Raw genomic sequence first — 25,836 nt, 5'->3', positions numbered from 1 at the left:
AATGACAATCTCGCCTCGAATTAATCCAAGCAGTGTTTCATTACAGCCTTTCTAGAGGCAATCAGCTGCTTACGTTTGAAATAATTCAGTAAAATATCTCGTGAATTGCCAGCTTTTAGCATACAATTTGATACACAATGCATACCATGCAGCCGCTCTCCTCACTTTAAAATTCCTTGGAGACCAAAATACGACCTTCCGACTACTTTTGACAATTGAAAAAATTATTTCTGAGAAACTTTCTCGCTTTCACCACCTACTTACCTTTGAAACAAAAAAGTTTCCAGTATTTCGAAAATTTCTTGTTTTCTGCTTGAAATGTCCCGATATTGACGAACATAATAATTAAAAAATAACTATAGGTTGGATAAAAATTATCCATACACCAATAGAAAGGACACATTCTCCCCGTTAATTTGATATAAAATTATTACGCATTACGACGCCCCATGATTCTGAGAGAAGTGATATTCAAAGAAAAACCAATTTTCGCGATGTTTCCAATTTTATCATAAAAGTTGAATTTCCTTTTAATCCTTCAACCCTGGGCTAGCACTACTATGATATCGGGGATGATATTCTACATCCAATTCTAAAGTTGAATTGGAAATTTGAGAATGTTGCAATTTTACACGAATTGGCAAATTTGTAATTTCTTCGGATGGAGGGCCAAGTCTCAACTTATTTTACACAAACTATACTTTCCTTGCCATGATAAAATATGTCACACTAGTAATGCTCTTGCTTTGCATCAGAACTCCTTTATTGTATTTGTAATTAATCCAATGGTACTATAACTTTTTTACATTCTACTTGTTACTATTATTACAATGTATTTTACTTTGTTATTAGTCGAATTTTTGGTCCCAAATTGGCTTATTTCATCTATTATTTTAATCTCAATTCCTATGTACAGTAGCCTACATTTTCTAAATTGAATTAAAATTATTCACTTATCAACTCGCGGTTAACCCCTGCACATCTGTGGGGTGGGTTGCAGCCTCCGTGCTTTGCCCCTGCTATAGCCTCCCATGCGGTGCAATTCTTTTGTAATATTACTTTTTGTGTATCCCCCATTTTTAACAAATGAAGTTTTCTTTCCAATTGTTACACTTTTTTATTATTTCTGATGACAATTTTAGTAATTTAATTTTTATTATGTATCTTTCACACAAGCAGATAACTAATATTATTGTTAGAAGTTTGTGCATTGAAAGTTTTCAAAAGAAAGTCACCCGGTCGGGAATCGAACTGGCTTTTTACACGGTTGACTAGTATTCTTTCAGAGATAGGGAACTGAAAAAGCGAAATTTGATGATTTTAAAAACTTCTACAAAACAGCTGTTTTGCAGATGAAATTGAGCATTAAGACTAGGAAGGCAGTCTATCGACAAAATACTTTCCCTTAGTGGGTGAAAATTAAGGGTTGAAGTCATGCGGTTCGTAATATAGAAGAACATTTGATAACAACATAATGTCAATAACATGACACAGAGAGCCTTATCATTCAATAGAGTATATTACAACTCAAGCTTCAATAATACAAATCATCAGTCATAAAAATAAAATCAAATAAGATCAATAATAAAAAGTAATTCTTTCTATTAATTGAAATTAATACAAATTCCCGATTACCCTTCCTGTACAGAGCCTGATCAAATTTGAATTCTGCACATATTTATTGGTTTTCTATTGAAATGTGAAATTCAATTTGAATAAATCTGTAGTCTAAATAAATAAATCTTTAGCTGGAAGAGGTAAGAAACTGACTTCATAGAATAATTTAAAATCAAATCAATATATTATTCTTTTTCAACTCAACAGTTTTTGAATGAATCACATAATGAAATACAAGAAAAACACAATACAAAAATATTGGTACAGCGTTGATCAACAACTTTATAGCTCAACTATCATTGAACAATAAAATATTCTCTCAGTTAAAGAGGACAGAGATTAATCATAAAGTTTGTCCTGCATGGATAAAATAATGACAACTTTTGCTACATTACAATCTGTTTTAGGTATCTAGTAAGATAACACAATCTAGTAGCTTTTTATAAGAAATTATAGAATTCTAGAATAAAGGTAATCTCAATTACAAGATAACATAAATTTGAATTAGAAGTAACTTCTCAAGAGTTTTCGCCACTCCAGAAATTGAACACCTGATAGCTAGACACTTGGACTGAACACGACATTTCAATGAGAACTTGGTCTAATAAATATGAACTACTGACTTCCCAACCAGTATAATGAATAATACAATAAGTTAACAGTACAACAACCTCAAAGGAATTTTTGAGGTTTTGAGAAACTTCATTTCAAGTCATTGTTTACGAGCTCATCACTGGATATTTTTTATAAAATAAGAAGAAAAACGCACAACAAACAAATGATAAATAGCACGGAATTAGCCTAAAGTACATAGAAATAAATATCATGAAGGTAATGTAATCAATATCAACAGCGGAATCCTGATCAGTCCTTTGCAGAATATATGGGATGATTTTTGACATTGGATTCGTAAAAGATGGAAAGTGCTCATGAAGACTCCACTTTAACTTTCTTCTGTGGCGAGCTGTGATCGTCCTTATTCGGACTTCCCCTTCGTTTCCTATGGAAGTAGGAGCCGCCACCTGCAAATAAAATACTTGTTAAAAAGATATCAAGTGGTACCACTTCTTATATAAAATACTACTTATCACGATGAAGATAAAGTGTGTAGCCTAGAGCAACCAGTGCTAATACACACTTGCCAACAAATAATTTCAAATTATTTTCCCACAAAGCTCAATTTATTTATTTATTTATTTATTTATTCAAGGTGATACACATACTATAATTAGGAAAGAAAAAACAGGCAATTGCCCAAAACTTCTTCAGTTCCTGGATTTTCACATATTAAAAATAGTCCAAACAATTAGGTTAAGTTCAAATTTTGATTTCTGCCAAAGTTTCTGCACCATCCGAGGAAGATAACACAGATATAAAATTGATTTTGAATTTCACAATGTTGATATAAAGCCGAAAAACAATAATCAATCCGAAATTCAATTAAATTAATTGAAATAAATTAAAAATTTGAAGACAAAAATTAGACACTCACTTTCAGCTACTTTACAGCTGTAAATAAAGATAAATAGTTATATAAATGGATATTTTCAGTATCAATGTTAGAGGTCTGAACTACAACATCTGAAAGTGTGAAAAAATAATCGCATATCAATTCCAATATGCTTATATAAATATGGAAACATCGAACCTTTAATGAGTAGTACCAAGGAAAGTAGAAAGTAGAAGTAGTTGTATTCCAGGTGCATGAGAAGTGTTACATTAATACTTGACACGAGTCAATTTTCATGTTAGATAGTATCATATTTACAATATAATTTCCAAAAACAGAAATAATCGAGCTAGGTATAATAGTGAGGTCCATGTTATAATGGCAGTGGAGAAAGATAAGAGAACTTTGCCGATCCTCTGACTTGTCAATGACTTCTATAGACGGTAGCTGATACAGGCTTATTGATGTAATATTAACTGCTCGTTTAAAATAATCAATTATATTTTATCAAGCGAGAAATTATATTTTTCAATAATTTCATAATGAATTTTCATAATTAAGGTGAAATATTTTGTTAATTATTAATTCTTCATTGTTTAAAGACGATCTGGCAACAGAGCAAAGTGAAAAAGAGATAGCGCTATCCGCTTTGTTGAATGATAGACAAGGATAGCAATACCATTGCTAATCAAACACTGTCATTATAACGTGGACCTCACTATAGTAGTTGAATTCCAATGTTAGTAGACAGACTAACTTTGGTTGTATTCCAGGTGCATAAGAAGTGTTATATTTATGTAACAATGCTTGACGCGCGTCAATTTTCATCTGTTAGTATCATCAGAGACAAACAAAAATTAAACTTCTCACGCTTAACCTTTCTCTTTGGTATAATTTTTACAATATAATTTCCAAGTTTAGTGCATAGAAATAATCGAGCAATGGCTAGCTAGTAGCTTGTCCTTCAAACAACTATCATTCAGTAGAATATTATTTTGCAAGTTGATAATTTTATTGTCACACCGTTGAGGGGGAGGAGACTGTCTAGCTAGGCCAATGGCAGGCGTTCATGCCCTCGACCAATAGCAGTACTCGCCTACTAGTATAAATTTTGCTGCTCTTGTATTTAGTTTTAGTTTATCAGAGATTGACAATGGTGTAATAACCAAAACCGGTCTTTCTAATTATCAATAAATCAGTGGTTTTTTGACAATTTCTCAGTCTTTTTCATTCAATATGAATAATTACAATATCAACTTCTCAACTACACAAAAAGTTATACAAACTAATAAACTCATACTTTTTCGTAAACACAACTAAAATATGTCCAAATTTCCTCTCGATCAATTTTATAAGGTTAATATTTTTTTCTTATTTCATTCTCTAGTATTTGTTTTACATATCTTTTAATCAATTTCTTCCATAGAAGTGGACTAAATTTATTTGAGTGAACAACTAGTTTCTCGGTAATGAGCTCGTTATGAACTTCGCGGATGGGAATTCTCCTAGTGTATTGCAAAAAACGTGTTGTGAAAAGGAAAATAAATTTGATCTGAATACTGAACCAATTTACTTCAGGTTACAGAATAAATTTGGTTATAGATAGAATTTCCGTTCAATTTTTAAGTTAGAATTAGCTCAGTTTTGAAATGTTGTGGACCAATAAAAATATACAGAAATTGAATTATTAATATTGAAGAGAGAATTAAGTTATCAAAATGGAAATAATTCAACTGTAAAATTACATGCTTAAACCATTGTCAATTTGAAATTGATGTTGTCTTACCGTCTCGCCTGCCACCCCCTCGTCGCCTGTGCTGGTTCTTCGAGAAGTTCCTTTTCCTCGCCATTTCAGACTTGACTTTATTCAGGAATTCTACTTCTTCATCGCCCTCAAGAGCCCGGAAGCTGACCTTTTTCCCATGAAACTCCAATTTGTCGTCTTCCAACTTTTCTATCACCTATCACAATAATTCAAAATAGAACCAACTTCAGTTAGAACGAACAAACGATTACATTATACTACGAACTGAATATTTTTCATTTCTATCAAACCTAAAACAATAATTTCAGACGCCTCATAGTGAGTTTCGAACGAAATTCAATAATTTTTTTGCAATAACGTTAAGAAAATCAAGCAACACTATTCGGCGTATTGAAAATTGCAATCGAATTTGGAAATTCTGTACTAAAAACTATGTATGATGTTTCAATACGTTGTATGTATGATGTGGAAACTTGTTACGTTGAAAACACCTAATACAGTACATTGAAACTATGTGCATCGTGCATTAATAATAATTATATTATCACAAAAGTAAAGACTCGCCCAATTATGATTCCTTCATCCTACTATGATAAAGTTTCTATTTTATTCAACACTAGCAGGTAACCCATGCTTCGCACAGAGGAAAAATGTGTGTTGTAAAATACTATCTCCTTGTACAATGTCCAGGAAACATACAAAATTATTATTCATTATTTAGTCAAAATTACATGAATATTCCGTCAGAGTTGAATATTATTAGCAAAAAAGTTTTTGATTGGTCCCGAATCACCAACCTCTCATTCATGAGTCACGCATGCTAGGCTACCAATTACGCCACGGAATCACTTGCAGAAAGCTATGTTTGGTTGGGATTTTATCGTTGCGTAAACTTTGAATCATAAATTGAATAAATTTGTTTCAATTATTAAATTAGAATTGATTAATAAGAATGATAATACAGGGTGATTTTTTAGTCCTGTTACCCAATTTTTGATGATAATTTATAAATGGAAATTTGGGTATTAATAAAAAAATAATATTTGTCATTTACAAAAGAAAATTGATATTTTATTACTCACATTTCTTAGTTACTTAAAATTATTACACCATATGCTCAAAATGTCCACCCATTGAGGTTATACACGCTCAGACTCTTTTCACCATATTAGCAGAAACCTTTTTCAGAGTTATATTGGAAATATTCGTGATTAAGTCTGTATAATTGGCTTTCAGTTCATCAATATTGTGAGGATTGTTTTTGAAGGCCTCAGACTTAATGTAGCCCCACAAAAAGTAATCAGGGGATGTGAGGTCTGGAGACCTTGAGGCCATAAACCCTTGCTTCTTGTTGTTCTATGGTAAAAGACATTCTGTTCATAACACGACCGGAATCATCACAAAATGTTACACAGCCTAAGGATAATAAACTCGCACTGCCTTGTGTATACTGAGTGAGTAGGGCTACCAACTTCGTGCAACAAAACAAAATTTCCCTTTATTAGGGAAAAATTACCATGTATTAAAAATAGGGTAACAGGACTAAAAAATCACCCTGTAGAATAGGCATATAATCATCCTCGGTAAATTTAGAATCTATCGGTAAATTTTGAATTACAAGTTAATCAGTTCTTTAGTTCATAAGTAATGATAAATTTGAAGTGATGATATCGGTAAATTTTGAATTACAAGTTAATCAGTTCTTTAGTTCATAAGTGATGATACATTAACGTTTATTCCCTATCCCGTACATATAAGCCAATTCCTTACTTTATAATATTATAGAATAAGTTCACAAGAACAGAAGCTAAATAAAAAAGTGATGCATTATCATTCATCCTTTTCATTAAAAAAAAAATTCTGGTTCAAACTTTAATCACGAGTTGAAAAAATGTAATAATAAGTTATATGTAAACAAATGTTCAGCTTACCTGTTTGGCAACGCCAGATTCTTGTAACCTAATGTGTCCTTCTGGATTTCCTTTGGCATAATCGATGAATGCAATTGCGAAACCGAATTCTTCAATCTTGGCCTTGATATCTTCACGGGTGAGTTGGTCAGGGCAGTCGGAAATATGCAGAACCGACCCCTTGGCCAATTCATCCCTGTCATTTTTGCTATCCTCATCCTCTCCACCTTCATCTCGCTTGCTTCTCTATAAAAACAATCAGGAAAATAATTATCAATGACATACATCAATCACCGAGTATAAAAACAATATACAGATAAAACAATTAGATTTCTACCAACCTAGAACTGTTGATGGAAATCAAACGTGGATTTTCAACTAAAACTACACCTTTTATTGAATTTTGTTGTTCATGAACTGGTTACAAATAAACTGAATATTATTAGAATATGTGCATGAGGATTATCTTGCAATGAGTAGTAGTGAGGATTAACGATAACTAAAAAAACTAAAACATATTAAACGTTCAATGGTTTTTGAATATTTCTGAATCGTTATAAGAGAGATTGAATTTACTTGTAGTTAAAGGGATATAATCAACTATACTAAACCAAGTTAAAAAAACAAAAACAAAATGAGAAGAATGGTTATGGATGAATTTACAGGAAATGATTCTTCATGAATGATAAATTGTAACGGATTTAGTCAACAGAATTGGTATTTATGAATAATGTCAAATTACCTTTTTACACTTTTCTTCCATTTTCTTAGCTAGCCTCTCATTCCGTTGGTCGTTGATGTACTGAGTCCTGAAATTATGCATAGGAATATTAAGAATTAAAAAGGTATCAATTGTGATATTAATTCTCATCAACAAAAAGTATCAAAGATTTTCAAGAACATTACCACTGAATATTACATGCATAGGAATATTACGAATTAAAAAGGTATCAATTGTAAAATTCATTCGCATAAAAAAAATTATCTAAGATTTTCAAGAGCATTACCACTGCCAGAGGTAAAACGCGTGCAATGGTTTTTCGAAATAAATAAATAAACAATGGTGGTTTCAAGGTATGAATTACTGAAATTGAAATGAAAATATGCTTTATTAGGCGGAGTTAGTATGGAGACTTTTCTATCGCACGAACTCAATTTTGAGAACTAATCATTATAGAAGTGTCAGTAATGCATTGGGTAAGATTTATTATTCAAACTTTGGACTCGATTAGAATATACACTTGGATACAAATAATTAAGGTAAAGATAAAAAAGGAAAGTTATCGTAAAAACTTTATACGTTGCCGGTTGCCAGAGCCAAAAAAGAACTTACTATCAATCTGAAGTGAATTCGATGAAAATTTTTCATATTCTCAAATGCTACGAAATATCTGCAAAATTGATAATTTTTGAATCCTGTTTTATTGGATACTAATTTTAATGATATTATTTGAATATAAAATACCAGAAAATGTATCGATGCTATAAATAAATTGAAAGCATTGATATTAGAAAAAATGATTGATCAATAGGATGGAGTTTCTTTGTGGCCTATGTATAAATTCTGTTTACAGAAGTACAGAGTTTAGTTTTAAGCTTCTAAATATGATTAGCTTTTTACATAGCTTTAGTTTTTGATTTAGTTTTGAACTAATGTAAGTTGTGATTTACACTGTTACTTACTGCCACTTCATAATGAGCTCCTGATCATTATACTTCAGAGTTTTCAAGTCAAGAACTTTTTGACCTTCCTCAACGTTCGGGAATACAGCAAATACTGATCCTTTGAAAATCCATTGCTTTGTTGCCTTGTCTTGGTATCTTCTCATCTGCAAATAGTGAACCAATAAATAAGATGTTTCGATAGATAGTAATTTTTCGAAAAATTTCTTGACTGCATCTCAAGCAATAAATGGTATTCCAGTACTAGGCTATTCTTTTTTCCAACAACGAATTTCGAACTATCTTGGAATCAGGGCTACTAATTTTTATTTATAAAATATAATTATAGTACCCTTTTTGAAATGAATAAAATGATACATTACAAATGATAAAGAATACAAACTTATTTACAAGTTATAATTTTTAATAAGTTTCAAATTAATAATGCTTACACATTTTAAACACTTGTCAATTTAAAAAATCAAGATGTTGGAAATATTGAAATTATTCTTGAACAATTTTGAGGATGCAGTCACTAAATTAAATAAAACAAACCAGAAGTTCAATTATCACAAACTCATCACATCAAATCAGGTTCCGATATGCCTTATATCATCGTTCAACTCACTCTCCTATGAAGTCTTCAATCACTTCACTTATTTATAGTTTTTCATGCTTGTAAAAATGACGTTTCGAAGTTATGAGTAAATTCATAGGTAATACGGCAAGACAAAACATCCAAAAGGATCTCTCTGCCGATAAAAGCCATATGAATGAATAAATAAAATGGATAGAATAGTTCAATATTCTAAATAATAAAAACGTCTACTCAACTAAGATGGATCTTGGATCAGATACTATCTAGCGAATAAACAAGAATCACAGAGATCAACTGTTATTTTTTTGTACATCATTTCCAAGATTGTGATAAAAATCAATTATCCTAACATATTTATCTCAAAAATGTTATTTGCCTTTCATAATCAAAGACTCCTGTATGCAACTGATTTATTTATTATTTTTGATATTACTATATTATAAAAAAATAAACGTCAAAGTGTGCATGTAATGAGATTGAACATCATTGATAAGACCAGGCTAAGTTATCATTAAGTTAGGCAAAGTTAAAATGACCATGGTGGGTGAGCAGTAAGTAATGGAATAATGCGATTCTTCTGCAACGCATTTCAACGAATATTGAATCAGATACTATCTAGCGTTCAACAGTAATCATAAAAGTCAACTTTTTATTTATTTTATACATCATTTTCAATTTCCTGTTGATTTCAAATGTTAAATTGAAGTTTAAAATACTTCAGCGTTGAATACATATCATTCCTGAAGTCAATAAAATTGATGATTAGACAAACGAAATAAAATCACAAAATCAAGATTAATTTCTCAATCTTAGTTTTTTAATGAGGTACTGAATGAAATATAAGATAGCCTTATAGATTATCACTTGATAGTTTCAACTTTCAAGAATCTGGATCAAAATTTACGAGAACCTTGCACTAATTGGGATTAGGAATGTTGTAAATCCAATGACAATCACAGAGTTTAGAACTAATTAGCAATACTAAGAAAATATTACGAGACTTCTTGGATCAGATAGCCTACTAATGAACAGGCATCATAGGTAGTCAAACTGATATGCTTTATTCATCACATCCAAGAACCTGAATCGATAATCGTTCACCATCGAGTGTTATATCGTTGAGTGTTTGACAAATGAATTGAAGATTGTAAAGTTTACAAAAACTTAAAACTATCAAAGGAAATATTACAATGATATTCTTGGATCAGATAGCCTACTAATAAACATACATCATAGATTTTCAAACTGATATTGCTTTTCATCATTTCCAAGGCTTGAAGATATCATTCAATAGAGGAAATATCATGGGGAAAATTGATATATTCTTTACTCCGAATTTCAAAATAAATACAGTATTTATTCTTCAGAATTATCATTCCTAATTTTAGTCAATAACTAATTCAATTGAAAATCAAATGTCGATGGTCCAAATTTTGTTTCTTTGCTGATGATTTGTTCTATGTAATATCATTTAAATTATACTAAATTGAAAAAGTTGATGTGTTGATTAATATTTTAATTGGACAATAACTATGTTATGACAAAATTGAAATATTCAACTAGTTATTTAGATTATTAGAGAAGATCTTGGATCAGATTTACTATCTAGCAATTAGTCAGATATCACAGAGTGTCAAGTATATATTTTTATGCATCATTTCCAAGATCCTGACAATTATGTCCAACAGTGTGGGTTCATGATTATTAGAGAATTACAATAGCTAAAAAAACATTGATAGCTTACATTTAGCATAATTTAAATAATATTACATAGTTCAAATTACCAATAGAAAGTTGACGGAAATACCCAAAAGTTGTCCAATCTTGCCATCTGTTCTACGTGATATGATTGCAATTATGCTAAATTTGAATTGTGATTAATATTCTAATTATTGGACTTCGGACAATAAAATCTTCAGCTATTCACTCAGATTTTTAAAGAAGTTCTTGGATCAGATTTACTATCTAGCATTTAGTCATAGATCACAGAGCGTCAACTGTTATTTTTTATGCATCATTTCCAAGAACCTTTCATTTGTACCTAGCATGCGGGTTCATAAGTTCCAAATGTTGCAAACAGCAAAAAAATAATTTATTATTTGAGCCAAAATGATAATTCATTTATCGACACACAATCTTATGGAGTATTCAAGATATCAAATATTTCGAATATTAATGTTAGATAAATTCAAATAAAAGAAAACGCTTTTCCAATTATTCAAAACAGCTCCTCAATAATTTACAATTAGCACAAGTCAACAGTATTTTGTATTTTTTCATAAATCAAATGATACAATATTACATAGAACAAATCACCAGATGAAAATCTACTACATTTACACTTCTTTTGATAGAAATACCCGAAAATTGTTCCAGCTTGCCGCACAAGCAATCACCCAATGTGTATAGCAGAAGAACAATAGCTGGTCGGTACAAATCTGATCTACATACAGAGCTCCAGGAGGCATTTTGTCAACTACTGCTGAGTTCCATTTTTGATTGAATAAAGTTCCGTTTAATCACTTGCCATTTAAAACATATACCAACCCTAAGGTGAGGTGAGGACTTCAGCAAGTCCCATCCTTCAAAGGACATCCAAACCAAAATAGTATCACTACTAGTTAATCGTTCGAGAGATAGCCTTCTAGGAAACATAACATAATGTCAACTGATATAGTCAAACGTATTTTATATTTTTCTTGGATCAGATAGCCTACTAATATCAGAATCATAGAATGTCATCTGATTTTGCTTCCTCATCACTTCCAAGATTAGAATTTATCATTCTAGATTTCTCCCATGTACCTAGAATATATTCCAGTTACCTTGGATTTCTCTATCAAGTAGTAATCACAAAATTATTTGTATTTTCAATTCAACTAACAGTATTCTAACACCTAAAATAGCGGCATAAGTCAAATGTATTTTATATTCTTCTTGGATCAGATAGCCTACTAATATCAGAATCATAGAATGTCATTTGATTTTGCTTCCTCATCACTTCCAAGATTAAAATTTATCATTAAAGCATATTAGCTTTCAAACAAGTTGCAATCACAAATGCGATTTTGATTATTTGCATTTTCAATTTAAATTATTTTGCATTGAAAAGCTTTGCCTTTTGTATATTATGTTAAAAATCTTCTTGGTGTAGTCAGTTGAATATTTCGATAGCTCAAATGGAATATCATTCCAACGTCATTCTTAATTATTGAAAAAATAAGCATTTCATTTGAACCGTCTGGAACTAGAGAACAATAATTAGCCTGTAAGTACAACTTCAATGTGATTTTTTCTAGAAGTGACAATTATAACGTAGTAAAAATCAAATAACATAACTCTTGATTGTGAATTTATGAAAATAGTTGATTAATTTTCTAACATATATTTCATGTACATAAGTAACGAAGTTTCATCTTGGATCAGATACTATCTAGCGATTCAACAGATATCACAGAGACTATCAACTGTTATTATATATTATACATCATTTCCAAGATGTTAATATGTAAAAATACCAACTCAAAAATGCCCACTTGCTAACTCTAATAGCCCAAGTTACAGTTTTTATTATTCCCCATTAAACTGAAAATATTGTGACACAAAAATAAACTGGCGAAGTTGAATTCACAGTGAATGACCAAAGATGACATGAGTAATTACTAAGCCTTCTGAAATATGTGTTGATCTTGGATCAGATACTATCTAGCGATTCAACAGACATCACAGAAAGTCAACTGTAAGATTTTTACATCATTTCCAAGAGACCAACATTGCCAATTAATTTATACTACTTGGATTATGATATCTGATCAATTAAGCGCCTTAAAAACAGGGACAATAGCGGCATTTACCAGTAGTTGAGCACACAGGGTATTAGCAGCGTCCGAATCCTTTTTCTCTTGGAAAATAGACTGAATTATAGTTGATACGACTAATGGCCAGGTTTAATGTGAGCCACTATTCTCCCTGTGTATACTCATGAAACTCATAGGCTTAATTTTCAACAAATTAATAGATATGAACTCGGTGGTTGATGACTAGTACCATTCATTGGAAAATGCATCATCCTCTCATTATTCACTCACAAGTCTCTAGCTCTTAGCAAGTTTAATAGAAATACTTAATTACTGATATTAAAACCAATTCTATCAAGTAGTTGTTCTTACCACAATATTATCGACTGTTCCATATTGAGCAAGGAAATCTTCTACTTCATCTAGCTGACAGTCACTTGGAAATCCTTTTATGTATAATGTCCGTTTTACTATTTCAGTTCTACGAGCTTCATTCATCTCTGGCAGAACTTTACTTGAATTGCGTCTGATTTTGGTCTTCTCTTCATTAACCTTCACAAGGAAAAAAATGAAATAAGTTAGAATATAAAATAAATAGCGACATGATCTGAAATCTTCAAAATAAAGTCATTCAAGCAATGAACAAATGATAACCAATCACATGACAATTTGTTAAATTGGAATAAATATTTACCTAGCATAAGTGCTAGATGTTTCAAAATAGGACATTGAGACTTGGAAGACTCATTTAAAATCATATTCATCACAAACAAATTTTCTTTAGAATTTTTCTGAAAGAATTGCATATTTTTGCTTGATCTGATGATACACACATAGGTGCGACTGCCATATCCTCTTCAGCAGTGGGAATTGTTCAGCAATAATTGCTGTTGTTCTTAAACTTTGAACAGACATCAAGTTTTTAACAGACATGAGACATAAAATACTTATTCAAAGTTGCAGGGTTGTTTTAACACGCTGTTCAACAAAGACTGCATTTGAATCTGGAATGAGCAAATTTTTCGAACAAATCGGAAACTTGTCAATAACATTTCAATTGATATTAATTTTAATGACGACATCCTACATAACCACAATTAGAATCTTCACTATGCGCTACACCCTAGAATCAGTCTCAAACGAATATGATAATGATGAGGTGTTAATAGCGTTGTAATTGTTCCAAAATGTCGTTTGATCTTTTAACAAAACTGGGAAAACTTTTCAAATATGTTTACTCTAATGCGTTTCTTGACAAGTGACAGACTGATTGTATCTCGACATAAAATTTACTGTAAGTATTTAAGAAGATAAAATTGGCGTTAATCTCGACATAATGATTCAAGTGTAAATTGATATTATAGATAGCTTACCTCGATTAGTTCGGACGACGACTTTGCAACACACTCAGCAATAAAAGGAATATTGGTTGACAACTTGGCGAGTCTGTTGAATTTGATGAGTGTCTCAACTGGTATCCAGCCATCGTCGACCTTGATTTCTTGTTGCAGGAATTTATCTCGAGGAAGATTGTAGTCACCAAAATAGTGCTGGACAAACAATATAAACAATTATTTTAGTTGGAATTAACTTTTTCAACAAGCTGAGGAGACATTGAAAAATATTATCAATTCGAAGCTCACTTGACAGGAAGTGAGACTTACAGTTTAGACTTACAAGTGAAAATAAGTCAATAAACGATTATTTTCATTTGTTTTTGTCTGTAAGTCTTGAAAACAATCTAAAATGGAGTAGACTATGTAGAATACATACATTCTACTATGGAGTAGAATTTGAAAATGGTTATTGTAAAAACAAATTTGAAAAAAAATCCTCCCTACTAAGCAATTTGATATGTGAAGCAGATACCATAATCGAATTTACCTCGATTTGTCGAACTATCCTTTTCTCTAACTCTTCTCCGGTTAATGACGTTGTTTTCTTGCAAACCTAGAACAGATCAAAAATGTTAAGACTAAGGACAAGGAATCGGTGTTTGATGAAAACATAACTTCATAACATCAGTAACGTGATGTTTTAATCTTCAACAATAACGTTAGACTGGAATACATATCAGATATTTTTGTAGACTGATGAAAAATTTTAAAATACGGTACCGGTAACTTTCAAGATGTAGTTGAAAAAGTCGGGCGGAATACAATACAACATGAATTCATAGAAGTTTTCCACTACCGTTAGCCTTACAACTTTGTCAGTAGATCAATTAAAAGAATGACCTTCACCAACTCCATTATTTCAAATTCTAGCTTGAAAAATTATCGCTGACAATGCTAAATCTTGAGAGTACATTACATGAATATAGTCAGTGCGCAGATAGTTAAAAGATTGAGAATTTTGTAAATTTTGCTTGTACAGCTGACATAATTTTAAAAATGTTTTGTAATTAGAGCAGAATCCGTACACCTTCATTTTTTTTCCTTTATTGAGATTGAGAGTTTCTACAGTGCTACATAACTTTTTGATCAAGACGTTAAACTAATGAATGCTGAGTTCAGAAATAGAAGTCTCAATTTAACGAAAAAAAGTCGAGTAAATTATAAATTTGCTAGATCCCCGAGGCATCGCTGATCACTCACACTATAATAATTATTAGGTTGGGTATGGCCCTAGTAATATGAAGGGATGTCAGGATGACACAATACAAGCTGACAGTTTTTTTGGTAAGGTGACGACACCAATTACGGGGTGTTTCTTTGATGCGTGAAATTACAATAAATTTATTGTACTGTGTACAGTAACTACAAACTTTCACCTCCAAAACACATAGGGGTGACACCTAAACGGGGTCACGAGTGAGAAGAATAGACATGAGTTATTTAATAAAATTTACATCTAATTTGAGTTAGTAAACGAGAGAAATTTATAATGTCTCACCTCACTGTCAACACCATTCGTTTTTTCTTTAGCATCATCACCGTCGCCAACATTCTCAGTTTTAACTTCAACATCTGCCATGGTCGTATCCTAGAAATTTTAAAAATAAACTGAATGAATACCTATTTTTTTAAACATAATTCACTTGCTCAACATTCAAACAAATCAATTTACATTCAAGATGGTCATGAATGGTTTAGCTCATTAAAGATACTTTTATTCTCCATTCAGAGAATATTGAGTGGAGTGAAAAGTTATCATGCTTTACGCATAGAGCACTTTCAAAATGTCAACACTCCAGCTAACATATAGGGCTATAAAAATCATGAGTAACAATATACATTCAAATTGTTCTGGGGCAGTATCTTGGAATAAATAAAACATAACCAGTAACCTATAATGCCTAGTCGACATTTTGCCCAGTCGCTGGTTCAGCCTGCCTGGTAAGCTTGGCCTTGCCATCAATACTGCGTGGCGGAGTGCCAAATTCAAGAGGGAAATTAAAAATATAGTTTGAGGTTGAAATTATTAACAAGAAGGAACACAAAAAAAACTAAAGGAAACAATAGAAAAGTAACGCAATAACAATTCACAAAAAAAATTAAAACTCTTTACTCAATTACATAGAAAGCAGAAGATAAGAAAGGAAACCGCACGCACTGGTTGACTAAAGAGGATGGAGGATAATTTGCCAAAGCTGGACTTTGCTGGGATGTATTTCGGCCGGTAAAAATTGGAGCGCTAGCCAAGCAAAGGCTGGCGCTGGCAAACTACCGATCCACACACTGGCACTGGTTGACATTGGCCTTCAGTGGGCCAACATGTGGATGCGGCATAAAAATAGGTTAATTTTAGTACTGATGTTTCAATGATTCATTATTATTGACGTGACAAAATTTAATTGGATTCTTAGAAGTTCTGAAAAAATAGAATGAGTTTGATAAAAAAGTTTCTAATTTGTTAAAACATAAGAATTGTTAGGCTAATCATGTGAGCTAACCTCCATGTTTATCTAGCTTATAGTATTTGATTGATCAATATTCAATTTTAGTATTGATTAGATGAAAGTAGAAGGTAAAAAAATTGAATTTACACAGAAATAACATTCAAGATTATTGGAAACAGAGCCTTTTTTGTATTGATATTAATTAATAGAATAAATAAACTGTCAAGTAAGTTACTGTGCATTACATAAAATACAATATCTACTGAGCGTTTAACAGTAAAAGGCTGAGGTTGGTTTAAAATAAATATTATTAAGAATATTAATTATATATTACGAGAAATGAGCAAATAAATTTAAAAACTGAGATATATCATTAGAACTTACGTTAATATAACTTATTCAGACGATCAACGACTCCAAACTGTTGACACGAGACACGAGGAGCCGAGGAAAAGGAAGCTAACCTCAACCACAACGACAGAACAATCAACAAAAAGAAAATGTGATCAAGGAACTAGAGTAGTTTACATGCTGCCAACTGCAAAGCTCTTTTCATATAAAAAACATATTGTTGATTATTGAATTTAAAAAAAAATCATCTTTATTTCATTTTAGGTATTATTCGAATACACATACTTGATTTTTATCAACTGTGAAAACACATTTATCAATACGACATGGAGATTACTTATGTCTATCCGAATGCAGCACAAAACAGAAAGATTGATTGTAATAGAAGCAGACGAGGATTTGTTGTTCGAGAGGCGTAACGTCAAAACGTTACTTACGTTTATAGAGAATAATTTACGTATTTATTACTTTGTTAAAATTCAGTGGATTATCCAAATTGAAAAATTCAAAATAGAATATCTTCAAAATAATAAGCTTTTTCTAAATGAAGAAAAGACCCAGAAAAATCATGTGCACCGACCATCTATATTAGTATATCATCAATCACTCACGAGCAATTCCAATTTTTCAAAAAAAAAAATGTAATCAGAAAAGGTTGGCACCTAAAGCACCCTCAAGCCGTTTCTCGTGTAATGAGAGCATGTGATTGGGAATCAAATCAGAAGTCAAAAGCAATGTTCAAACAAAACAGCACAGACAGATTTTGTTTCACCAACAGACTGTTGGTTAAGTATTTATATTTTATTGTTTTTCCTGTTTGTAATAGAAATTGACATGAACAATGCTATGAAGTGATTAATATTTTGTTTGTATTTAGATGTGATTGGATCAGTGTTTAAGTATGTAACCGGTTGCCTACCAATAAAATTGCCTGTGGCTGTGGCTAACCTAAAAAGTTTTTGATTACAAAGTAAGTAGGTATGTTGAATCAGATATATTTCTGATTTTTAAACTATTTAATATAATTTAAAAAGCCGTTATCATGAAGAAGTATTCCTGTCGCGTAAAGAGTGAGTGTAAACCCCATTAACAGTTTTTGTTACTTTTCATTATTCAATTTGCTCATTACTTATTTGAAAATGGATGTTGAACTATTAAGACCGGGTACAGTTCCAATGTCCAAAGACACTCTCTTGTGGTTTGATTTTTTGTTGGATCCTACTCGTGGTGGACTCATTGAAAAACATTTAAGCAAGTCGAATCCAGACCCCCCGGGGTCTGACCTTATAATAAAATTTTTAACTATTCAAGATGCCCCAAAGGAAGCAGAAACTTCAACGCTGAATGGTCCACTGGCAGAAAATGTATTGACTGCAAGCATGAAGCCTCGAACTCCAGATGATAGAACTCTAAAAATGAGCAATAAAGGTTTGTCACTGAAGATTCTTGCTTTAAAAATATTTGCCTTTTTCAATTGGGATTTAGAAATGGTAGAACAAAAACTCCCTCTTCCATTGCAGTTGACGCTAATAAATGACTTACTTAAACTAGCAAACGTTCCTTCTTGGACTCACTTATGTATTGATTATAGTACTCAGCCTGACCATATTCTTTTTGCTGTTTCACTCTATCATCGTTGGGCATTACGAGCAATCTATGCTTCAGGACAGACAAATAAGCAGACTAGAAACATGGCTCTACATAACCCTCAAGATTCCCAGCATGTCAATGAGGAAATACTCGCAAGATTGGAAGAAGAATCTGAAAAAACTGTAAAAATTATGGGACTTATTGTTGAAGCTGCAAATTCTCGTGGACCTTCATTATTAATACCAAACTCTCAAGCTTTTGTTCCTTTATCTGAAGATGATGGAGATTTGAACATTGATTGGAGTGGTGCGTCTAAAAAGATATCTATAAATGAGTTTCAATGTCAGCTCCTCTTTGATGTTGCCGTTTATCAGTTCTTCTATGAATCCTATACAATTGCAGGACAAAATTTTCTAACTTGTCGCAATCGTTTTGTTGATTGGAAAGCTGAATGTGAGAAGTCAGGTGCCAGTCCAGTATTCTGTCAAGTAGACGAAAAAGTTCTTGAAGGCTATGTTTCCGCCAGTCGCCCACTCCATCTGCAAGCCCCATCATTGACATTGTTACAACAATTCCTTGTGTCTTGTCGTGACAATTACACAAAACTTTTAGACTTCCTAGAAGAAGATAACAGGAGGAGGGAAATTCCTCAGTTGTACCGTGACTGTCTCGAGCTAGAAATAGCTGCTGGTCTCTCAAGTGGAACTCTGACAGCTACTCGCGACTTGCTAATTCGCATTCAAACCCTGAATGTTGTCAGAAGAGTTCTAGACTCAACACCAACAAACTATGACTTCTTGAGTAAGTTGAAACAAGCAAGAAAAGCGGAAAAAATATTAGTCTGGGCTCTTCAAAAGACTTTTGACTTACCGGAGGAAGATCTCAACAAGCTGCGCTGTTTCATGAATGATCTTATTCTAGCCTGTGATGAAACACTTGCAGAAAGCATTTGTGATGAGCCAAAACTTCAGCATTTGATTAGTAATGATCTAAAATGTCACGTAAAGGGTTCAACCTCGTTACCAGTAGCAATGAAGGGTGAAGGTCGTGGTCTTGACTCTCTTAGGAGCACATTAAGAGAACGTTATAATCCCCAATTGGAGGCATTCACGCTTGAATGGGATATTCTACGTACCACTGATCCACTGAAACTCAAGGAACTAATTTGTGCTGCTGTTCAGACGCAACAGACAAGAAGCAGCTCTTCAATTTTCTCAAGACTTGATCAAACATGGGATTTACCACAATCACTCCACTCTGCTCTCATGAACTTAGGTCCTAGTTTTCTTCAACAGTTTCTGTATATTTCTTTGGCAAAAGTGAAGCAGCTTGAGCGTGAAAAAGAGTTCAGGGATGCAAGAGAGTTGTTGAATGCTGTATCAGAAGAAATGAATTGTGGGATTAGTGCTTTTCATCTAAGGCAGCTCATAAATTGGGAAATGCTCTTCCTGAACATCAAGCAATTCCACAGTCAATGGCCCTCATTAGACATTAATCGTCGTGAACTGCACAGCCATTGCATTATGATTGTTCAGTCAACCAACAGTAACGAGAACAATGCACATTTGGAAATTATTGAAGCAGCTGCAATCACACTACTTAATCTTGCAGATTGGGAAGCATTAACATCAAGAGCATTTATAGATCCATCAAGTCCATCTTGTCAGTTGATAACAGCAATGGCATTTGCATGTCAGGATATGATCAAATTCAAAGGCAATAAGAAGGTGACTAGAGATGCATGGGATTTGGTTGTTCCAGCTTTTTTGAATCAAGGGTCTAGTGGAAAACGTGGGAATATAGCCAATCTAGCTCATGGGCAGACCAGCTCCAACAGTAATGGAGTAACTCTTTCAGTTGTAACTCAAGTCTTGGCAGATCTAAGAGATGTAACTGCGCTGACAATCGCTATCTCTTTGTTATCTAGAATACATAACTTACTAAGGGACGATCAGTATGGACTGGAACTGGATGCTGATCATACTGGTATGTGGCCTGGGGTTATGAACAACAGAAACAGTTACAATATCAAAATTGTTACCGAAGTACTTTCACAAACACTCACTCAAGCAATATCTTTCTATCCGACCAGTGTAACATTGTTGAAGCTTTTTGGTGACCTGTACTATGTGATGCAACATTATGCTTCTTGCTTGAAATACTATTTAATGGCAGCCGTACACAACACCGACTATTTCACCAAGCCCCTCACACTTGAAGAAAATGTTTTCAGGCGTATGACTCGATGCTGCACTCATCTTCAGTGCTTTGCTCAAGCTGGTATCCTGTGTCAATTCACTGAGGACGTCGAATACAATTTGGCTTATAAGTATCTTTCGGAACAAGTGTCTTGGGATGCTATGGATTCTTACTACAACTGCATTTGGGATATCAACATTTTGGAATATCTAGTCCACCTTCATCATAAACGCGGCGAAGCTCACAGGAAGCAGAAAGCTGTCAAGGTGATTGGATTGCTGGAGTTGAATGCCAACAACAATGAGGAGATCAGGCGTGAGGCTGCCAATATAAGAAAAGCCAGGTTCATGCGCCAAATGGTTGCTCAGTATGTTGGTCTCTGCGCACTTGCCAACACCAAGCAATCCGGCCGCTCTGCATCTGACGACAATTAAGTGCATTTTTGACAGTAACTCGGGTTTTTGTTCTTGTAAATAGAAGCATCTCATTTAATTAATCATGATATGCTATCACATAGTACAGAGCGTTCCAAATTATTGGAAAATATCATTTTCATAATTAACAAACTGAAAATTTCATTACAAAATATAGATTAAGATAGAATACTTAAAAATCATTTCACTTGAATCCAATGCATTTAACACTGTAACTCAGCACTCATTAAAACGTAGTCTATTTTTTGTCATAGTAATAGAATATGTCAATAATTAAAACTTAACTATTTGTTCTACACAGTGCTAAATATATCATATTAGATGGATTGTTAGGTTTCAAATAATTATTAAAATCTGTCCTTTCATTTTGTAACTTACTGTGTTTTACAATAAGTTGAATTTTTCATGGCTGCTGATTCCATTATCTTCTTCCGGTGTCTATATTATATTAAAGGTCATTCAATTTTTCGTTTTAAAGTGTTCAAGACTGTGATAATGATAATAACTTTTCTCTCAGCCAAGTCATATTTCCTTCTTTCATCTAAACAATTCTGAAGCAGAAGACATAATATGATTGTTAGAATAGGCTATAATTTAATTGCTATTTGTTTGAATAAGGGAAATTGGTGTGTTTCTGGGAAAATAATTGTATATTATTTACATCCACTATTACATGAATAACGAAATATTTCACTTGATACATATCAAATCAGAGCCATTTTTTATGCAGAGTGATTTTTTAGTCCGGCTATCAAGTTCGTGCAACAAAACATACTTTTCCTTTATCAGGAATAAACTACCACATACTCGACTAAAACATACCTCTGTAGTACAGTATAACTTGAAATGTGAATCATATTATTAAACAATATATTGTGAATCGTTAAAACATAATATGAGTATGTTCCGATGCAATAAGTTTCAATGAAAATAAATAAAAGAGTGTACATAAACCTATGATAGGATTTCTTTCTTCTCTATGTAATTACAGAGTTCAGTTTTTTTTTCTCAGTACTACAGATTTCGAGCTATTATTAATTTTTATTACTTCAAATTTAATTTTGTTCATTTTTTCCAACATCAATATTAATGTAAGGAAAGGTATGAAAAACATATTTATAAGAATATATAAATATTCAAGAGAAATTCCCTTATCATTAAATTGTAATTATCTGATAATGTGTGTCAAGATGCACCCCAGATGTATGAAATAATAGTTTCATTGATTTTCATTTTTTTAAACACCTTATAAAACAAATATTGTTGTATAGTTTTGACCATCTTAGTTCTGTAATAAATTGAAACAACTTCTATGAGGGTCTTCTTTAAAAAGATATCCTGTTCAATCTTATGATTTTTTCGTGTAAATTTGTTATTTTAAAATCAATTATTCAATAAAAACTAATGTAAATTTGTCTTCATAAAAACTTGTAATTAATTGAAATATTGTTTTCATGTTTTTAGCCAAAGTTTTGTAATAAATTAGTTTCTCAAAATTGCTGTTTTAAATCTTATTGTTGGTTACTCTAATCTATTCCTTTTATTAAATAAATAATTCATAACAAAATATACATGAATTATTCTGATTATAATTTTGATTATTCGTCCTCCTGTTGGTTAATTTTACTAAATGAAATTTTAGACCCGATTAATCGTAAGACTATTAAATTAAACTGCGGTAAAATGACATTGAATGAAAGCAATGTCAGAAGAATAACGATGAACTAAAATTCAACAATGTGATGTGACTTTTTTCACGGCGGTCAAATTCAATGAACGTAGGCCCTACGTGCAACCGGGCATAGACACTTCTAGAGATAAAAATATAAAAAATCTAATTCTTGGATTTCTCCTGTTCAGCACTAGATATCATTCTGGTAACTTGGTGTAAGAAGAAAATACATTAGAACCTTAGTAATACATGTGGGACCGAGGGCATGGTCAGAACATTAAAAATCCGAGCCTAAAGATGCAATTTCTTGGCGACGGCTCTAAGATTCTAGCCGCCGCTATATTAGCTTCCATTTATTGCTATGGATTATAATTATTATACCCTTACAGTTGTGTTGTGAGTGATGTTGTGGTACTTTTCCATAATGAAAACACAAATTTATGTTTTTTTTTTAAAACACGTTTGTAAAAAGTGATTGACAATTTCAAATTTGTGTTTTCATTTGATTATATTATAGACTAATTATACATTAATACACTACAAAGAAGCTATAGCCGCGCGGCTCGAGTCGTCGCTAAGGATTTGCACTTGGAAAGTGAATTTCACAATAATCTATGAGACCACCCTTGTTGGCTCAATGTGGTATTATTTCCTATATCGCCACACACTTTTGTTTTCAAGTCTTTAGAGTGAATGTAAAAAACGTTCTGTACTGATCATTCCTGCATTGGCAAGAAGGGAGTTTGACTTAGTAAGAATATAAAGATAGAATGACTGTCTTTATTTTTGACCTAGGAGGGCGAAGTAAGGGCGCAGTCGGCCCCCTCTTACACGTATAACCCTCCAGATACAGTTTAAAGAAGAGCGAAATCCTTACTACCTAAATTGAAGTTATTTCCATTTAACTTCAATATTTCTTCAACTTTTAAGCTTCAATTGACTTATTCTCATTTACCACCATGCACTCAAGTTCTCACACTGATACAACGCTTATTATTACTAGAATAGATTTGGAGTTAATGAAATAGAATTATACAGTAGTGGTTTTATTAGTTCTGCTTGATGAACTCTCATCTGCAGTATCTAGTAACTCTGATACATTTTTTCATGTTTCCTGGATATAAGGAGACTATGATGCATCGATTTTTGTGGAGTACAAACAGTTGGAGGTAATTTTTCTTTAGCAGGAATCCATTAATACTGTACCGTAATAAACTAATTTTCAAGGGAAATCACTTTACAGTAATAGTATACAGCAAATTTATTTAAATACTACTGTATTCATATTCACAAATATGAGATAGACTTGTTAGTGATAGGCGTGAGCGAATCAAGACTGATTCACACTAGAGGCCAAAACTTTACAAGAATTTGTTTATAGTTTTTGATATAACTTGGCAAGAGGTGAGTCACACTGAACCGGTAAGAAGTAGATGAACCATTTATCATCTGTTGAGTGACTAATATAAGCGCAACAAATATTCTTTCGATGATTCTCTTGTCCTTATCGTAAATAATTGTGATCTCATAATATGATGTATCAAGAATCAATAATGTTTTATTGTCACAAACAAAATAATTGCATTGACAAAAGTCACTTCCTAAGGATACATTAACATTGATACTTTGTATACACGTTATATATTGTAATATTACAAATAAAAATGAAATAGGCTACTTAAATATTTCAGCTATGGATAACAGTTACAGACCAGCATTTCCTCCATTGAATAAAATGCTTTATTCTTCAACCATCCTTTTATTGCTCTCTTAAAACTATCAAGATCATAATTCCGTACTTTCAGTGATAACCTGTTGAAAATTTTCACTCCTATATAGCAGTACATTTTTTGTGTTTTGGCAAGCCTAGCACGGCCCAGATCACTACCTGACCGAGTTTTATGCTCATGATAATGCTTCCCCTCAAATTGAAAAGATTGGAGTTTTGCTTTACAAATATTAAACAATCCATAATATAAATACATGGAAGTGGCAATATACCATCGTCTAAGAAAAAAGGCTTACAGGACTCCCCCATGCCCAGATTAAATATAGCACGCATAGCTCTTTTCTGACGCAGAAAAACCTCTTTTGCGCCACTAGAATTTCCCCACAGCAATGTACCATATTGAAGGTGAGAGTGGAACAGTGCAAAATATGCGTTTAGGGCGAGACTAATGCTATAGTGAGGTCAATGTTATAATGACAGTATTTGATCAACTTTGGTTTTGATATCCTTGTCTATCATTCGACAAAGCCGGTGGTACTTTTCTAGAAAGCCATTTCTAGGTCCACAACGATGCCAATTATGTTTTTGACAGTGTAGAAATATAATTAATTCAGAGAATCGTCATCGCTATTTTTCTATCTTTATCCACTGTCATTATAACGTGGACCTTACTATAGCCTAGTACAAGATTTGAACTTTCTTAACAGAAATACAACTCTAGATAATCGAGTATAAAGTGCATCAGTATTACTTTTCCAAGTAAGTTTTAAATCAAGGTTTATTCCCAGAAGTTTAACAGACTTTTGTTGACACTTCACACTAGAGCTAAACGTTATAGTTTCAGTTTTGCTCTCATTGACAACCAGTCCATTTGCAGAGAACCAAGCGTCAGCTCTCTCTCTCTCTCATATAGTTCATTATTATGGAATTAATATTAGGAGATATATTGGAGCTAAGCAGAGTGGTATCATCTGCATATAGCACCGATTTAATTGGAACATACTTTGGAAGATCATTTATGAATACTATAAACATGAAGGGGCCAAGAACAGAGCCTTGGGGGACCCCTTGTAAAACTTGTTTAAACCTGGATTGCTGTTTACCAATTTTAACAAACTGAAATCTATCAGAGAGGTAAGATTGTAATAGAGCGAGCTCTTTTCCCCTTATCCCATAGCATTGCAACTTTTTAATTAGATCCATGTGGGGCACAATATCAAA

General features: G+C 32.5%; 2 protein-coding genes across 2 annotated transcripts; one reads left to right on the top strand and one right to left on the bottom strand.

Moving 5' to 3' along the window:
* Window positions 1-1,779: 1,779 nt before the first annotated feature.
* LOC111053812 (la protein homolog) lies at window positions 1,780-17,173 on the bottom strand. Its single transcript, XM_039424684.1, has 10 exons — window positions 17,025-17,173; window positions 15,695-15,784; window positions 14,684-14,749; window positions 14,173-14,349; window positions 13,172-13,351; window positions 8,426-8,571; window positions 7,485-7,551; window positions 6,764-6,988; window positions 4,854-5,028; window positions 1,780-2,639 (listed from the first exon to the last, which is right to left on the bottom strand). The coding sequence occupies exons 2-10, from the start codon at window positions 15,773-15,775 to the stop codon at window positions 2,545-2,547; spliced, it is 1,212 nt and encodes a 403-aa protein (XP_039280618.1). The 5' UTR covers window positions 15,776-15,784; window positions 17,025-17,173; the 3' UTR covers window positions 1,780-2,544.
* Window positions 17,174-17,699: 526 nt separating this feature from the next.
* Window positions 17,700-21,356, top strand: LOC111053813 (integrator complex subunit 8). The gene has a single exon (XM_022340742.2). It carries the CDS (start codon window positions 18,131-18,133, stop codon window positions 21,212-21,214), a length of 3,084 nt encoding a protein of 1,027 aa, XP_022196434.1. The 5' UTR covers window positions 17,700-18,130; the 3' UTR covers window positions 21,215-21,356.
* Window positions 21,357-25,836: the final 4,480 nt, after the last annotated feature.

The sequence above is a fragment of the Nilaparvata lugens genome, chromosome 3 (genome assembly GCF_014356525.2).
Source record: "Nilaparvata lugens isolate BPH chromosome 3, ASM1435652v1, whole genome shotgun sequence".
NCBI lineage: Eukaryota > Metazoa > Arthropoda > Insecta > Hemiptera > Delphacidae > Nilaparvata > Nilaparvata lugens.
Note: the sequence above shows the minus strand (reverse complement) of the source record. Positions and strands in the feature narration are given on the sequence as shown.

Excerpts from the sequence above, each read along its gene's own strand:
- LOC111053813 (XM_022340742.2), top strand. The coding sequence starts at position 18,131 with ATGGATGTTGAACTATTAAGACCGGGTACAGTTCCAATGTCCAAAGAC.
- LOC111053812 (XM_039424684.1), bottom strand. The coding sequence starts at position 15,775 with ATGGCAGATGTTGAAGTTAAAACTGAGAATGTTGGCGACGGTGATGAT. Across the intron at positions 14,750-15,694 it reads CGAATGGTGTTGACAGTGAG|GTTTGCAAGAAAACAACGTC; the intron begins GTGAGACATTAT and ends GATCTGTTCTAG. Across the intron at positions 6,989-7,484 it reads TGGAAGAAAAGTGTAAAAAG|AGAAGCAAGCGAGATGAAGG; the intron begins GTAATTTGACAT and ends TTGTTTTTATAG.